At 42.2% G+C, this 16528-nt stretch overlaps 2 protein-coding genes across 4 annotated transcripts; both read left to right on the top strand.

Annotated features, from left to right (window-relative positions):
- Positions 1–836: 836 nt before the first annotated feature.
- hacl1 (2-hydroxyacyl-CoA lyase 1) lies at positions 837–8008 on the top strand. 3 transcript variants are annotated; one of them, XM_071516099.1, is made up of 17 exons: positions 837–1057; positions 1385–1489; positions 1585–1625; positions 1733–1813; positions 1906–1978; positions 2056–2133; positions 2305–2399; positions 2497–2609; positions 3256–3391; positions 3589–3694; positions 3982–4065; positions 4254–4355; positions 4511–4665; positions 5487–5645; positions 5737–5844; positions 5962–6148; positions 6954–8008. In XM_071516099.1, the coding sequence occupies exons 1-17, from the start codon at positions 1007–1009 to the stop codon at positions 6984–6986; spliced, it is 1707 nt and encodes a 568-aa protein (XP_071372200.1). In that variant the 5' UTR covers positions 837–1006; the 3' UTR covers positions 6987–8008. The 3 variants fall into 3 exon arrangements, with proteins under 3 accessions (XP_071372200.1, XP_071372201.1, XP_071372202.1); XM_071516100.1 differs by lacking the exon at positions 1733–1813; XM_071516101.1 differs by lacking the exons at positions 2056–2133; positions 4254–4355.
- Positions 8009–8971: 963 nt separating this feature from the next.
- On the top strand, positions 8972–15881 carry colq (collagen-like tail subunit (single strand of homotrimer) of asymmetric acetylcholinesterase). Its single transcript, XM_071516104.1, has 17 exons — positions 8972–9068; positions 9710–9819; positions 10190–10300; positions 11154–11198; positions 11406–11432; positions 12378–12449; positions 12730–12792; positions 12946–12972; positions 13098–13142; positions 13339–13374; positions 13463–13543; positions 13690–13786; positions 14452–14582; positions 15084–15203; positions 15375–15501; positions 15608–15710; positions 15812–15881. Exons 1-17 carry the CDS (start codon positions 8972–8974, stop codon positions 15879–15881), a joined length of 1362 nt encoding a protein of 453 aa, XP_071372205.1.
- The last annotated feature ends 647 nt before the right edge of the window (positions 15882–16528 follow it).

Genomic DNA, 16528 nt, shown 5'->3' with positions numbered 1-16528 from the left:
TTAACAATGTCAAAATAAATCGCACACATTAGGCAGATTGATATGTCTAAATACATAATTAACTGCCTATATTATACTGAAAGCTAATTCCCAGGCACTAATATGATTGAAGTCCAATATAGTAGAATTGAACTGAGTGATATCTAAGCAGCCAGCAGTATAAGGTGTCTTTGGCTTCAATTTGATGGTGCACTTAAGAGTCAAACCTCAAACATAATGTAAATATTATGTAGTTTGTGCTGTAATGATAATATCAGTTACATAGTCCAGCAATATTTGGTCTGCTGGGGTGGATAAGTGGAGGCAGCAGTTGATAGTTGTTAATGTGATAGGTCTTTTTATTTTACAGCACTTTGTTGGGAAAAGCGCTATACATATGTAGTAATTATACAATTTGTAACTATTTAATTAATAAAGAATTGCCCCCGTTTAGTAATAGCTTTTAGGATTTTAATTTAACGTGGCTAGTATTGATTTTAGTAATACAGATGAAGTAATGACAGTGTGGTGGCAGTATATAAAAGCGCAGCATTACTAGAGGAGAAACAAATGGGATTCAACACAACACACATTCCTCTTGGAAATCAACACAATTTAAGATGTGAGATTAAATTAGAATTTGGTAAACTTTTGTGTCATTGCAAAAATATTTACCTGACGTTTAGATAACGAAGTTTTAGTCAAAAGTAAGAAGGATTCATACTTTTGAGACTGTCACTGTGTCCGATTTTTCTGTGGTCCCTTCTTCTCCATAATGTTGATTTCTCTCATATGAATGGTTAACGCGAACACAGTGCTACACGTGATTGGCTTGCAACCCGGAAGTGATAGTAACAGGTCAGGTTATGCATTCTAGGAGACAACACAGTGTCAACATGTTAGTTAATGGGTAGCTACAGTAGTTTATGACAGTTGCAGCACTACAGGAATACAGTAGGCTAACATTTCGTGTCAAGCGTCTCTTTCGTGTTGGCTCTAACAGTTACAGTATCCTTTTTGCACAGCCATGGAGGAGGTCACAGGAGCTCAGTTGATTGCTGAGGCTCTTAAAGCTCAGGTAAGATCGTTTGAAAACATTGAGAATATTTTCATTTCAAGCGTTTTAACCTAAAAAAAAACAATGTTAGTCAACTTTCTTGCTGGTTTCTATGACTTTCTCGCAGTCATAGACATGGTCGCAGTATTGAAATTTAACATCAACGGCGCGCAGGGTCCAAAAAGTGTGTCAAAGGTCACGTGCAGCGATGTCAACTTTGATAAACTTGATATGTTAGGGAAAAGGCTCGTTATTTACCTTCTGACTTCCACAAAAGGATTAGTAAAGTAAATGTTCAGTGTTGTTTTATTAAAGAGAAGTAATCCCAGCAGTGATCTCTATCTGCAGGATGTGGAGTATATGTTTGGGATTGTTGGTGTTCCTATAATTGAAGTCGCCATGGCTGCTCAGGCAGCTGGGATCAAGTATGTGGGAATGCGCAACGAACAAGCGGTAAAATACTTGTTTACAATATTAAAGACTAGTATTTATTTGCACTCATTAAAAAAGAGTTTTAATTCTATGAAATGAATTCTGCCACCCAACAGGCCTGCTATGCAGCATCTGCTATTGGATACCTTACTGGACGGTTTGTTCACCTATCAGTTACTAACTGAATCATCTCGTTCACTGAGCAGTTAAGTGTCAGTTTGTATCACTTACATGTCGCTGTCTCCTGTGGTTATCTGTGTCCAGGCCAGGTGCCTGCCTGGTTGTGTCTGGTCCCGGACTCATCCATGCACTTGGTGGAATGGCCAATGCTAACATGAACTGCTGGTAACTGATTTTGTTTTTATCGCTTAATGCAATTCTAACATGCTAGTTGTGGACTTGGATCATAAAGTTTATACTGTTTTATCATTGTACAGGCCAGTGGTTGTCATCGGGGGATCTTCAGATCAAAACCAAGAAACAACAGGAGCCTTTCAAGAGTTTCCTCAGGTAATGTGCGCCGGCCACTATGTGGATTTTCACACTATGAAGGAGCATGAATTGAAATTGTTGTAATTTGTTGCTAGGTTGAAGCATGTCGGCTGTACAGCAAGTTCTCTGCTAGACCCAGCAGTCTGGAGGCCATCCCCTCAGTCATAGAAAAGGTAGCATAACATAACAGCCTGTTGTCTGGACTACTTCATCAGTCTTACTTGCTATGTTGCAGCTTGGTAACAGTTTCCTTTATTCATTTGACAGACCCAAAGTGCAAGACATTTTGTGTAATAAGATGATAGTTACACAAATGTATAAGTGTTATGGTGTTTGTTTGCTAGGCAGTCCGCACAAGCATGTACGGGCGTCCAGGCGCCTGCTATGTGGACATCTCAGGTGACATGGTCAACGCTAAAGTCAACAGGAGCAATGTCAGGTTTGTTATCTTTTCTCTTGTTTTGTAACACATGTTTTTCTGTGTAGTGGCAGTTTTATGATTATAGGTGTTAAAAGCAATGCCTTTCTCCTGGCAGAGTGGTGTCCTGCTGTCCACCTCCTCCAGTGAGTTTGGCTGATCACACGGCGATCACAGAAGCGCTTTCTGTCTTGAAAGGAGCTAAAAGGCCCTTAGTCATCATTGGCAAAGGTAACATCAAAAATCAAAGACTGTCCTTTCTCTCTTGGAATCATCACTTGAAATGGGCTAGAAACCTTTACCTCCCTCCATCAGTACAACACACCGGGCATATCAGAGGGGCAGAGGTGTGACCAACTCAACTTTGCTCGAGTCCCAAGTCAGTCTCAAGTCTTGAAGAATAAGTCCTAAGTCAAGTCCCAAGTCTAAATGTAGAACACCAAGTCAAATCAGAACAAATCAGTACCAGTATCAATTTAATATCTTAAAGAAAACAAAATATCTAGGACTTCAACACAATATTGTTTTAATAGTATAAAAACTTGGTAAATGCATCATGAGTTTGATCAGTTTCAACTTGAATAAATTCAATAATTCCATACAAATTAAGAAAACAGAATTTAAATTTAGTTGTCTGATGGAACAAATCTCATAACTTTCAATCTAAGTAATTTTCACATACGCAAGATCTTTTGTCAAGACTTTAGAAACCTGTTCAAGTCATCAAAGTCAAGTCCCAAGTCACCAGAACCCAAGTCAAGTCAAGTCTCAAATATTCTCTTCATGCATCAAGTCAAGTCTCAAGCAATTAAAATTGTGACTTGAGTCTGACTCGAGTCCAGGTCATGTGACTCAATCTCCACCTCTCACCCAACAGGAGCCGCCTATGGCCGAGCAGAAGCTTCTCTGAGGGAGTTGGTGGAGAGGAGCGGCCTGCCCTTCCTGCCCACCCCCATGGGGAAAGGGGTGCTGCCTGATGACCACCCCAACTGTGTGGCTGCTGCTCGCTCCAGGTCAGCCTCCCCTCCACGACTACACACAAACTTGGTTTATGTGTTCAGTACTTACAGTAAAGTTTCATTTTTCAGCATCATGTACCGTGTTATATTAAATTTGTTGCTGTTTGTTTTTACTTCCTAACTCAACCCAACATCGCCCTTCCTCCTCCTCCTCCTCCTCCTCCTCTTCTGCCTGTGTTCCTCTCACCAAGAGCTCTGCTCCAGGCTGATGTTGTGGTTCTGCTTGGAGCCAGGTTGAACTGGATCCTGCACTTTGGCCTCCCACCTAGATTTGACCCGCATCTCAAAGTCATCCAGGTATGTAAATGGTCAAGCCAAGGGTTTCTGAATTCCAAGTGTCTTTGATTCATGTAAAATCAGCATTGTGGGCCTTGGAGGCTGGTGTCTTGGAGGATGGGGTTTTTGATGTCCATTTCCGGTATTGTGTGGTAATTCCTTAATGTTGTCAGGGAAATGCAGTCCTGTTAGGTTTGGTCATTTCTATATTTCTATATTTGGAATGTTTCACAGTTGCCTCCAGTATTCTGGAGCAACATAACACATGTAGTAAGTAAGATTTTATTTTTGTTGTACTCTGTGTGCAGGTTGACCTTTGTGCTGAGGAGATGGGGAACAACGTGAGGCCTGCTGTTGCTCTCCTTGGTGACATTAATGCTATTGTCTCTCAGGTACGCTCACTGCAACACGGTCTGTAATCCAACCCACACATATTTGATTCATCTCTCTCCTTGTTGTCTGTCTGCTTCTGTCATAATAAGATCCTTGATGTGCATTGAAGATGTAATTGCAATTGAACAGTTGTGCTTATTTGTGGAGAGTGGTTATGTTATTATCAATTCGTCACTATTTCCTTCAGTTGCTGGAATATGTCCGTAAAGACGGCTGGAAATATCCCTCCAATACAGAGTGGTGGAGCACACTGAAGGAGAAGATTGCTGCCAATGCAAAAATATCAAAGGTGGGTTTTGAGACACCTATGGCAAGCCTACAATGTGTTACTTTAAGTAGGCACAGTAGTTACACCAGGTTTTTATCAATATGTAATATGATGATAATGTAATAACAATGTATTTGATATATTTTGATGTAACTGTATTGGTTTTTCTCTCCCAGGCACTGGCTCTTCAGTCGGTGGTGCCCATGAACTACTACACAGTGTTCCACCACATCTCCCAGCTGCTGCCCCACGACTGTGTTATCGTCAGTGAGGGGGCCAACACTATGGACATTGGACGCACTATGCTACACAACTACCTTCCTCGACACAGGCAAGGCTTGCTCATTAAAGCAGAGGTTAAAGGCCAAATTCACCAAATATCCTCCACCCAGCTGGGTCGTCATCACTTTATTAATTTATTTGTAAGGGACCATGTACAATATTTAACTTAACTGTTGCCATTTGATGTATTGTACCAGATATAGCTTAAGCTAATTTTCTTCTGCAGTCATCTTGGCAGGTTACAGTTACGATTAATTACATACATATGCCACACATGACAAGACAAATTAACACTATAAATACAATTTCACAATTTCCAATACACATTAGTATTAACAATTCAAATACATCACATGTCATAACATAAATAGGAAATAATAGACAGTGAGGTATTCAAAAGTGTCTGGATAACAGGCTTATGCATATAGTGATATGATGCTTTAAAATTACAGTTAGGCATTAAGATTACAACTAGGCTACTAGTTGGAGTCATGAAATCACTGATTGCATGTTTGCCTAGCTTTTTAAGCCATGTTTTCACTTTGGCTGTGAAGCTGCTGATGGAAGTGCCACTCTCAGTTTCAGCTGAAAGGTTGTTCCAATGGCTAGCAGCTTTAAAAGAAAAGGCAGATTAGCCAAATGCTGTATGATGCAAGAGTATTCTACAATCTCCTCTGGAGGAAGTCCTGGTGGATCTTTGAATGAACAATGAACCTGGCTTGTTGTATTCCCTTTAATGCCAATGCCCAAATGTTGTCCTGAATTTGGCTATAGCAGGTAGGCATGGTCAAGCATTACTGTAGTTGTCTGTGAGATCTACTTTAAGTCTGTTAATTTCTTGTGGTTCTTGGTTGGTTTCTGTACATGCAGGTTGGATGCTGGCACATTTGGGACAATGGGAGTTGGGCTTGGCTTTGCCATAGCAGCAGCAGCACTGGAGAAGAGCCAGAATAAAGGCCAGAGGATAGTGTGTGTGGAAGGGGACAGTGCCTTCGGCTTCTCTGGCATGGAGGTAGAGACCATGTGCAGGTTGGTTTGTTTCCTCTCTTTTTATCATTTATACGCACAGCTCAGCCTCCATAGCACAACAGTAATTCACCTTCTTCCTGTTTTGTTACAGGTATAATCTACCTGTGGTCATCATTGTAGTTAATAACAATGGGATATACAGTGGCATGGATCCCGAGACATGGAAAGAAATGGCAAAGATGGGAGATTTGACCACGATGTGAGTCACACAGTATGAGGCTGAGGATCATAGCACAATGACTGTCATGGGTTTCTTCGACTTAACCTGCTGTGATGTGATAAAAAAGGTATCTTGTGTTGCTGTGTTGCTCCTCAGAGCCCCACCCGTGACGCTCCTACCTGAGGCGCGCTACCATGAGGTCATGACTGCTTTTGGCGGACGAGGGTTCCTAGTGAGGACGGCGGAGGAGCTGCGCAGCGCGTTACAGCTCAGCCTAAGTGACTGGGAGCGGCCCAGTCTGCTCAACGTGCTCATCGACCCGGCCTCCGACAGAAAACAACAGGTAGCTAACCATCGGCTTCCGAAAAATTAAAACGGAAAGGAGACGGGCGATGAGCTTGAATGACATTGGCCGTGGCAACAGTAAAGCCAGGCGTGATTAAAGGAAATAGTGCTTTGGTTCGTGATTAGTGTAGGGCAACAAACAGCGCGGTGTTTACCCTGCATAGCGCTGCTCTCCTCCTCACAGGGCCACAGGGCCGCATGAGTGACAGGCCTTACTGAACGGTAATCCACTGGCTCCAGGTGCAGCGCAGAACTGTTGTATTCCACAGACAATCCCTCCACCTCACACCAACCTGACCTTTCTATTTCAGGGTCCCCATAATTAGAAAGCCCGGCCCTCTGTGTTTATGTTGAATGTATCCACGCAACCCCTTCGCAGACATGTTTGAGGATTGTATTGAGGATTGTATCCATGGAGAGAAGCGCCATGGTGCGAACACTGGAGCTGATCTGTGGCCAGCAGAAAGGCCTGATCCCTCTGTGGAACCACCGGACTGACTGAACAATTGTTTGTTCCCTGAATGTTGTTTATATCTGTCAGGCTGAATGTGAATGACTTTTGCATGATGGCTGAAGACAAACGACTACTTTTGCCTGCACAAATTCAGTTTTTGAAAGTGGAGGCTGAACAGATTTTAACATACAGTATATCTAGGTCCCTGCCCATACAAGAGGGTTATCATCTTCTCTTATAATAAAACAAACTGAAAAGCACGCAGAATTGGACTCACAGATGTGACATTGTGTGGCACCTTTCCTCAGAATGAGGCATGATATTTATGCTTTTCTGTTTGTATTTCCAGGAGTTCCCTTGGCTCACCCGCTCCAACCTATAAGTGTTCAGAGAGAGATCTCCCTCCTTCTTCCAGCACATTCAGAGCAGAGCAGTGACGATTCATGAAACTCAACACTGGAGAATATAGGCTGCTCTTGTTTTTGTGATTGTTTCCATGAAATGCTTTAATTAATTCTTACTACACAGTAGTATTCAATTTCCTAAATAGTTAATACCACAATTAAAAGTTTTTACATATAGGCTAACTGACTAACTGCCTTATTTTGCATTAACGTTTTTCTGTTCCACATAATGAGTAGGGCAATTAACTTATATGGCTCATCATCCTAAAAGCATTTTGAGTGCAGACTATTAAAATGCTGGGAAATTGAGAGATGGGATTTTATGGTCAACTTGCAGTTGAAATGTTCTAATTCTGAGAGTGCCTGCCAATTGTGTTCAGAATTACAGTTGCATCAGGCAGTGACTGTAATAATACTGTGATAACACCTTCCTTTGATTTGAAACCTTTTCAGAGATACTTGTGGAAAGTGGAAAAAGGATTTCTAGCATAAATTAAACCCATATTATAATCTTGATCAATAATGTCATATCTATATTTTTAAAATCCTAATACATTGAAGGTTTGAATAGTCTATGAATAAATTGGCCATGTAATTCATGTTTAATAGATTTAGGCTTGTGGAATATTTCACATTATATTGCATTTTTTTGCTGTCAATGAAAGCTAAAATACAGTGCATTGATGGGCTGATCAATATTTCATTTTTAAACCATATCTTCTAAATATCCATATTCTCAATTTGTTAAATGAGATGTATGGTTCCCTTAAAATAAAGCAATTATATCGTGCCACATGAGAGTGAATGGAACCACCTGCAGGTATTTTAAGATTCCATTTCCAAATACAAATCCACCATCTTAAAAGATAGATTTGCAGTGTTTTCCACTTCAAAAAAGTTTTTCACTGTTCAAATTAAATGAAATGGTTTTTTGTGCCCAACGTTTCACATGTGTGATTGTTTCGCAGATGTAAAAGTTTAATAAATCTATTTTAATCTAATAAACATTTACAAAAAATAAACTTCAGTTACATGTGCAGAATCTTTATAAAGCTTCTTTTTTTTTTTTTTTTAAATGTAAGGTGGAAGCTCATGTTGAGGAAAAAAACCGTGTAGGCCTACTTGCAAAAAATGATTTAGTCTATTCATTAAACGAATCCAATACAATTGGCCGATAAAAGACATCACTAGGACAAAAACTTCCAATGCACGCTCTTTTTATTTGCATGTATGCATGTGTAGCCTATGCAATATGTGAAAAGATGTGTGATACATTTCATAATGTTGCAGTCGGTCTGCTCTTGAAAATGGTAAAGGCCCATGTTTCCAGGGAAAAGCTCTTTTACTCCCCTACTTTAATGCCAAGATGAGGAGCCGCTTCATAAATGCAAACAATTAATTTTGCGGGACAGACTGGCCAATTAAGCTAATTTGGCGCGGACTAATCACGATGCACACGGTTTGCATAATGCACGGAAAAATATAGGCTATAGTCTATATATAGATATAGATATAGTCTCTCTTCATGTTCAGCTAAAGCAGTCCAGAGCTATGCAGAATACTGTGACATTTATAAATGTTGTTAAAGTTATCTCAGGATGTAGGCCTACAAATGGACGGTCATTTTCATCCACCTTCCCGTTTGAAGCTGGTGTAGAAGAGCCTGCTGTGGGTTAGTCGGTGCTTAGAGGAGTGGAAACAAAGGCACCCCCTGCAGTAGTAAGGATCTAATATTGGCACCCAAAGCAGCTGGCAGGCTGTCTCCTGTAATTTTAGCGCACACTGATGCAGAGGAAAGATTTAATGGGCATTGGTTGGCATACCCGCTCCTAGAGGCGTAAGGGAGAGGAGTGAGAGGGAGGGGAGCTGAGCGCGAGGACAGAGAGAGAGAGAGAGGCAGCGTGAGAGGGGAGTCCACTGCTGTGGCTCACAAACACCAAGTCAGGCAACTATCTGGAGCAGCATGACTCTCCTAACGCTCGGACTGTATCTTCCACTGTTGTTTTGTTATGTCTTGGCTCAGTCCTCCATCCTGGACAGCATTCTTTCATTCCCAGCAGGTAAGGCTATATTGCACTTGAGTCTATGTGTGTGTTTACATACACATACATGCATGCAAAGGTGTGTGTGGTGGTTGCAAAAGCATGGACATAGATGGATAGATGGATAAATGGCTAGTTTCTGGATTGATGATGAACTCCTTGCCCTTTTTGAAACACGCTTGTGTTTATTTTCTTGTTGCTTATACTTAGACTGGGAATGCCTCTATAAATAGCGAGGCTGTCTGCAGTCCTTCAGTGAGAGGCACAGGGCTCTTCATATCTGTACCCAGCACTAGGAACTCTCCTGGACTGGTGTCATGATTTGATAGTTTGCACCTGTTTCCCTGTCGTTTTCTGTCCCTGTTTCTTCTAACCTCTGTGGTTTTACTGTTTACTGTATGCATCAATGCCTGGTAAAGCCTGTACTTGTTTGCAATGTGTCACATTATTTTGACCATTTTGTGCAAATCAGTCGTTTTAGACAGTATGTTGGAGCCCATGCATGTTAAAGATAATTTTGATGCAGAGGTTAAGAGATTCAGTTGTATCGTTGCAAAAGTTAAGACAACAGATAAACATGATCTCTTTTGTAGTGACTGTCACATAGTTTTGACACCCGGCATCATTACCATGCGACTGACCATGTGTACACCCTGCAGCTCTCAGGTCCCAGGAGCAGCAGAGGAGATTCACCCCATGCTGTTTACTGAGTCCGCCTCCACCCCCCCTGTTTCCTCCACCCCCTTCACTTTGGCGCCGCCACACTCATGTGAGTCGAAGTCATGTGACTTTCCCTTGTGGGATAGATTGTTGATATGTCCTTGGGTGATATCCAACCTGCCCCACACACTTGCTCCCTGGCCCCCTGAAATTAGAGTGTTGATACGCTCAGATGATAGAATACGTTTGCGGGAGGAAATCTCTTCACAGGTCTTATGCCATGGGTTGTGAAGTGTTTTGTGGCAGTGAAGGGATGATAACTCAAAAGGGAACTTCTTTGACATACTGTGCCACCTATAGTATATCAACAGTCAACGTAACTGTGTCACTGTCCTCTCTTCAGAAAAGTGACATTCTGTTGTCTGTCTTATATCTAATAAACATTTGTCAAAGCTGTAAAAGATTAACTTTGTTTCCAGAATGAAGGCATCTCATCTATTCATGGAGGTAAACCAGACACAAACAATGAGGACAAAGGTCATACCTGTGCCCCAGGTGCTCCTGGGCCTGCTGGTCCCCCTGGACCTCAGGTAGGAACCAGACCCATCCCAAACATCATGCTTGATCCAATCATTAATAATGTGCTGTTGATATGATACTTAAGTATTGTTGTCATAACAATGTATATCAATTCATTTCAATGTGTTGTAAATAGATTTGATTTTCAATCACAGACTGTTTTTGTTTAATGTTTTGGATCTGCATAGTTTTGTGGTGTTAAGAGTTAGTACTTCAGCAGCGTATTTCCCCCCTCTTCTTTCCAACTTGAGATGCATGAATTCCTGCAGAGTAGGAGATGGGGATTTCTCTGGCCCCTGCAACACAGCAGCCCATTAACGCTCTACATTTAGCTGAGACACAAATAGCCTTTTTCCACTGCCTGCCAGTGCGCCACACATCATTCTTAGAAACTGTCCAAAGAGTTTGTCTGCCTGGAAAGGCATACCGGGTCGCGTAAATTCCAGTGATTGGCAACACAAGTGTGTGTACATGTGTTTGTGTACTTTGGAATTGGAGGAATTAAGGACATTTTGGTTCAAAAGGTGACTGTGAACACAACTGTCCCCACTGTTCCCAACATTTTGTAAGTTAAAAGCATTTTTACTTGTCAAAATCAAATGATTGTTGATGTGTTTGCTTTGTTTGCCTGTCTCAGGCTGTTCCAGCACCAGCTGGGCTGCAGCGATGATTCAGTATATCAAGAGGCCCACAAGGCACTTTTTAAATCAATAGTGCCCACTCAGCCCTTAGCTAATTGAAACTGCAGATGTGGGCTTCGGGGAACCAAAATGAATTTCTAGTGGGATGTTGTGGACAATAAAACTAATTTAGATGGATAAGATATCTCTGTGATTTATATATATTTGTTTTTACATTCATTAGGGTCCACCTGGTTTACCTGGTATAGGAGGACCCAAAGGAGAAAAGGTAAACAATTATTGCTATTTAGTTACCTCCCCCATGAGCTCTAATCTCATCTACTTTGTGGATTATTATACTTTTCAAAAACTACACTTAATCCTGTAAAATGAGTTCTAATTGACCTGATACTCAAAACTGTCATATAAGAGGCTTGCTGGAAATGCAATTTACATGTCTCCTGTCTCTGTCCCCTCCTCCACATCATGTTGTCAGGGAGAAATCGGAAGACCTGGGCAAAAGGTGAGAGTCTCCATTAATCACTCCATATTCTCCGCTAAGTGGATTTACTCAAAAATGAGATACAGTGCCTCAGCCTGCCTGGTAGCTGTAACTCAGAGTGCTGCCAGCGCCTGGTTATGCAATTATGAAATTGTGAGCAAGTGCAACCTTGACAGGAGGCACTGCAGACGCTGAGAGGATGCAAGGGACACAGAGCTGCTGAGATGGGCTGTTTTGATACAGGGAGTTACCTCAGGCCTCCTCTAACCTAATGGCCGCCCCCATTGACCCCTGAAAGACATCCAGCAGCCCGGCTCCCGGTCAGATGGCCCTCCTTCTCTCATTAGAATGGGAGGACAGGCCCACACAGCTTTATTGGAAAGTCAGGAGACAGTGTTTGATGAGGACAGTGGGAAGAGAAGTGACCTCCTAAATGATCAGTCGCTGTGGTTAAGCAGTAAAAGAGGTCCATTGGGAGAGCTTCCCTGGCTGGTGGCCTGACTGAGCAGCTTTGCAGCACTGCAGTGCAATTTAAGTTAGTGCTTCAGCCGGGTCATAAATCATTTTATTTCCCACAAGCACTGGTTCCTGTTCTATATACAGCCCATCATTTAATTAAAGAGAGCAAAGTGACAGGGCTCGTTAAAGTCATTCTGCCTCTACATGTGCAGCTGTACTAGTGTCTGATAAATACTGTAGCAAGCAGGCTGTCAGCTTATCCTGCAAATCTTGCACTGAGGTTTTTTTTTTCTATTTGTGCAGTAAATGAACATAAGAGGCCCTCTGGTTGGGTTGCATTTTGCACATCTCTTCCCGCATAAACACTTATTTTAGTGTCCTGATTTCAGGAACAGTTAACTGCTACTTCAGTTGTGGCAGCAGCAAAGGTTTCATCAGTGTTCTGTCAGGTATTTCTGTTTCCCAGATCATCAGGTTTGTGATGTTTAAATTGATGTCTCCTATCAGGGTCGGCCAGGTCTTATGGGTCTCCCTGGGAGGCAGGGATCAACTGGATGGGAGGGACCAATTGGGCCCAAAGTGAGTAAGTCCTATCTCATAATGTAGACGATATAATATATGACATGATAAGATAGCAGTATAGTATAGATACAAGGTGGTGTAAATGAGTGTCGTTATGATTTGCCTAATTCCCACTTGATAAGTCCAGCGAGATACCAGCTGTCACCCACTCTGTCCTCTAACATCCAAGCTCCCTTCTTTTGTTTTTTTGGGACTGGGGGATATTTTGGGACAAATAAGTAGAGTTCTAAAAATGAAACCAGTTTTGTCTTATTCCTGATGTGTTGCTGTGTGCCAGGGTGAGAAGGGAGACTCGGGGCTGATGGGTTTGCCCGGAGCAAGAGGACCAATTGGGCCTAAGGTAGGTGGAGACATTTCAAGATGGGAGAAATGAAGTATGAACAACAAGTGTGTCTTTGTCTTTCTTTCGCTTTTACATAGGTCCTGAAAAACATTCAGCTCCAACTTCACACTACTTTGATTCATCTTTTTAATTTCTGATCTTCATTTGCAGGGTTTACCTGGGTATAAAGGGGAAAAGGTATGTGACTGGCTTAATGATCATTGTACAGTACGACAAGAGACACTAAGTTAAGATTTATTGATTAACATTGGATTTTAATAAACAGTATATGTTGTGTAATACACTGTAATCTGCCCCATCAGGGTTCCCGAGGTGATCGTGGTGAGAGTGGAATGAAAGGCGACAAGGTGGGCAGAGTTTATCATATACTAGTCCAACACAACCGATTAGATCAATACTACATATCATGAATTCTGCATCAACATCAATACTTTGCATCATGTTTCCAGAATTGCTTTAGCGTAATAACACATGTTAAATTAGCTGCTGTACAGTGCATACATGAAATCTCAGTTGATATTTTTTACTGTTCTTTATCCCCAGGGCACAATGGGTTTCCCAGGAATGCTTGGACAGAAAGTGAGCAACACATTCAAGCAAGCAGGAACTTTTGAGCTTGTAGCTGACCAATGAATTGAATGCTTAATTGAACTGGTTTGTTGTGCAGGGTGAAATGGGTCCAAAAGGTGAACCTGGAATCTCAGGAAACAGAGGGCCCACTGGCCGACCAGGGAAGAGAGGGAAACAGGTGAGGGTGACGGTTTACGTGGATGTGATATTCTGCAGTTCCACAGTACTGCTTTACAGTACTATTAAATGTTTCGATCTCTGAAATATTGAATAAAGACATTGTAAATGTATCTATCCTGTGTATTTTTTGGTCGTGTGATGCAGGGAGTGAAAGGAGACACAGGGCGTGTTGGCCCATTAGGACCAGCAGGCCCACAAGGACCCGCCGGCCACCCTGGTCCCCCTGGTGTACCCAGCACAGGTGAAAACCTTCTTAGCTCTTCCAACAGAGTTCAAAAACACTTGAGAGTACTGGTTGCCGTGCAGTATTCTGAGAGGATCATCTGAGGATGTGTGGTCAGGACATGAGTTTGCGTCGAGTCCATCGCGGAGGGATTGGTTTGTTCGTGGCTCGGCACATTTTCCGGTGTCCGGGAGCGTGTGAAAAGCCGTGCTGCTGGTGTGAGGAGTAACAACCTTCCATGTCAGCAAAAGGAAGCACACATTAGAGCGGTGTAAGAGGTAACACCAGTAGTCTTATTTAGCACCAGAGAAACCCAATCTCCCGAGGTGAAACGGGATGCTCGCACCATGACATCATGCAGCTAAAAGTGATTCACAGATGGTGAGCCTCTTTACAGATTTACAAACATTGTGTCACCACGTAATTAAAGTGACAGTTGATATCTTGATCAGGTTTCTGCGTAAATTAAGTTGATTGTGTTTGCCTCTTGATAGATGAGTCCAGGATAGAACATTTCATGAGATTTGGAGGTATTTATATCGGTCTCTGTGACTCTGGACTGGACCCTGAACTTTGCCTCAGTAAACAATATTCTGCTGTTTAGGACTGCAGGTGTAGCCTCTGGTCGCCTTTTTTTGCAGCCTTTGTATACAATAATCTGTTTTGTGTCTGTGCTTGTTCAGGACTTTATATGGTTGCAGCAAAGGGAGAGCGCGGCCTGCCTGGGCCTCCTGGGAGGTGTAGCTGCAACTCTCTTAGTAGTTCTCCGTTTGATGAGCACAACACCAGAGGCAACTATCCCAAAGTGCCAGCGGTGAGAAAATAACACTCTTGTTACAATCTAAATCAATAAGGTTCATGTATCATCATAATTCTACCCAGTGCATGTGTAATTTAGTTATGTGGCCTGTACATTCAGTACACAATCATTTGACACATCATTTAAAAGCATAACAAACTTTTTATCAAATCGCAAGCTTGGAATTATACGGTTCTATCTGAGTTTTTAAAATTAAAATGATTAGTTATTCACATATTCATGGTTTTTGAATGTTATTTAATGGTACTATGTCACTAAATGTTATTTAAGCTTTATGCTTGTGTGGTGTTATATTATGTGGTGGTGGGGTGTTATTATATATGGCGGTATAATATTTAAAAAGATACACTACAGTTTTGACAGCTAGTATGTTTTTTTGATGCTCAATACCTCAGATCTATATTATACCCAGAATTCTAGGCTCATGAAATATTGAAAACATGACAGGGCAAATTTCCTTTTAACAAACCACCATCATTTTGCCTTTCACTCAAGATATTTGTGGTCAGCAGTGAGGAGGAACTGGAGCGTCTTCACACAGATAACGCTCTGGCATTCCGCAAAGACCAGAGATCACTCTATTTCAAAGACATTGATGGCTGGCTGCCAATTCAGGTACCGCTGCATGGAGCAAAAGGAAATCTAGAAGCTTGTCTGAATAGTTATTTCACAAATCATCTGTGCTTTATTTCACACACAGCAGCAGTGACGTTTCACGCAGCCTCCTGTTTTTTTAACATTTCCTTTTCAAGTTTTTAAACTCCGTAAAAGACTTTTTCATTCCAGTTGACGCCGTTCCAGTCCACGGAAAACGCCCCCGATGAGGAAGGTTACTGTGGTGACGGGATAGTGCAGATTTCCAACGGGGAGGAGTGTGATGACAGAAACAGAGTAGTCACTGACGGCTGCGTCAGTAAGTCATGTGCCCATGTCAGATGGCCCATAATAGCTCCGTAGATATACTTTGCTGTGCATGTATAACATGACCCCTCTCCCCCTGCCCTCTCCCCTCATCACAGAGTGTAAACACGCCTACTGTGGAGATGGATATCGCTATGAGGGGGCCGAGGAGTGTGATGGAAAAGACTTTGGCTACCAGACATGCAATTCATATCTTCCAGGGTAAGCTCAAAATTGTTTCGTCAGAACTGTCTGCTGTATGAAAACAAAACAGTGTTGACATGTTTACTTTACCCACGGGTTGTATTTCCTATCATGTGCAGGTCATATGGGCGCCTCAGGTGCACGCCATACTGCGTCATTGACTCCACAAACTGCAAGTACTTCACCTGAGGAGGAACCTGGACGACGCAGCGGGATCCTCTGTGTCTTGTTGTTCGCTTGACACTAAACAGGAATATTTTCATGCAAAAAAAAACAGAACAATAATGCTACAAGCAAGAGACTCTGAGGGAAGAGGCAGCAAATAAATCGATGATGAAAGGAAAAACAAAACACATATATAACTCCTCTGTATCGCTGCTGAGATGCCACGTAGCTCCCAGGGGTTAAAGAGTCAGGCAGTGGAGACTAAACCTTCGCCCAATACATAGGAAATGCACAGGACACTTGCACTCTGTCTTAACAAGCAGGACTGAAGACTGGCCTCCTCACCATACCTGATTGGACCAGAATCAGCCTCTGGATGTGATGGTTGTATGACAGCCACCCAGGGACCTAATTAAGTGCCAATGGGAGACCTTGCAGGCATGTAGTGGCTGGGCTAGAGGCATATTAATATTGATCCAGTACTGTTGAAAAGAGAGGCAGTAGGACATCCGGAAGCAGGCCCCCGGGTTTTCTACTGCAATGTGAGCGACAATGTGCAGCATTTGCATGAGGCTGGGATTACTAAGACCATGACAACAGCTGTCACTACTCAAGCATGTAACCTATCACTATACCTATTATTGCCACAACAAGGTTTGTGCTGTGTACTC

The sequence above is a fragment of the Centroberyx affinis genome, unplaced genomic scaffold, assembly GCF_046629955.1.
Source record: "Centroberyx affinis isolate AG114_WGS23_722 - 3 ecotype Tasmania unplaced genomic scaffold, CSIRO-AGI_Caff_v1 ptg000392l_1, whole genome shotgun sequence".
NCBI classification, from domain to species: domain Eukaryota; kingdom Metazoa; phylum Chordata; class Actinopteri; order Beryciformes; family Berycidae; genus Centroberyx; species Centroberyx affinis.
The sequence above is the reverse complement of the archived record's forward strand: the minus strand, read 5'-3'. Positions and strand labels throughout refer to the sequence as shown.

Bases quoted from the DNA above. Each gene is read 5' to 3' on its own strand.
- colq (XM_071516104.1), top strand. From the start codon at position 8,972: ATGACTCTCCTAACGCTCGGACTGTATCTTCCACTGTTGTTTTGTTAT. The intron at 11,199-11,405 runs GTAAACAATTAT...TCATGTTGTCAG, and splicing joins GAGGACCCAAAGGAGAAAAG to GGAGAAATCGGAAGACCTGG. The intron at 15,204-15,374 runs GTACCGCTGCAT...TTTTCATTCCAG, and splicing joins ATGGCTGGCTGCCAATTCAG to TTGACGCCGTTCCAGTCCAC.
- hacl1 (XM_071516099.1), top strand. From the start codon at position 1,007: ATGGAGGAGGTCACAGGAGCTCAGTTGATTGCTGAGGCTCTTAAAGCT. The intron at 1,058-1,384 runs GTAAGATCGTTT...CTCTATCTGCAG, and splicing joins CTGAGGCTCTTAAAGCTCAG to GATGTGGAGTATATGTTTGG. The intron at 5,845-5,961 runs GTGAGTCACACA...GTTGCTCCTCAG, and splicing joins ATGGGAGATTTGACCACGAT to AGCCCCACCCGTGACGCTCC.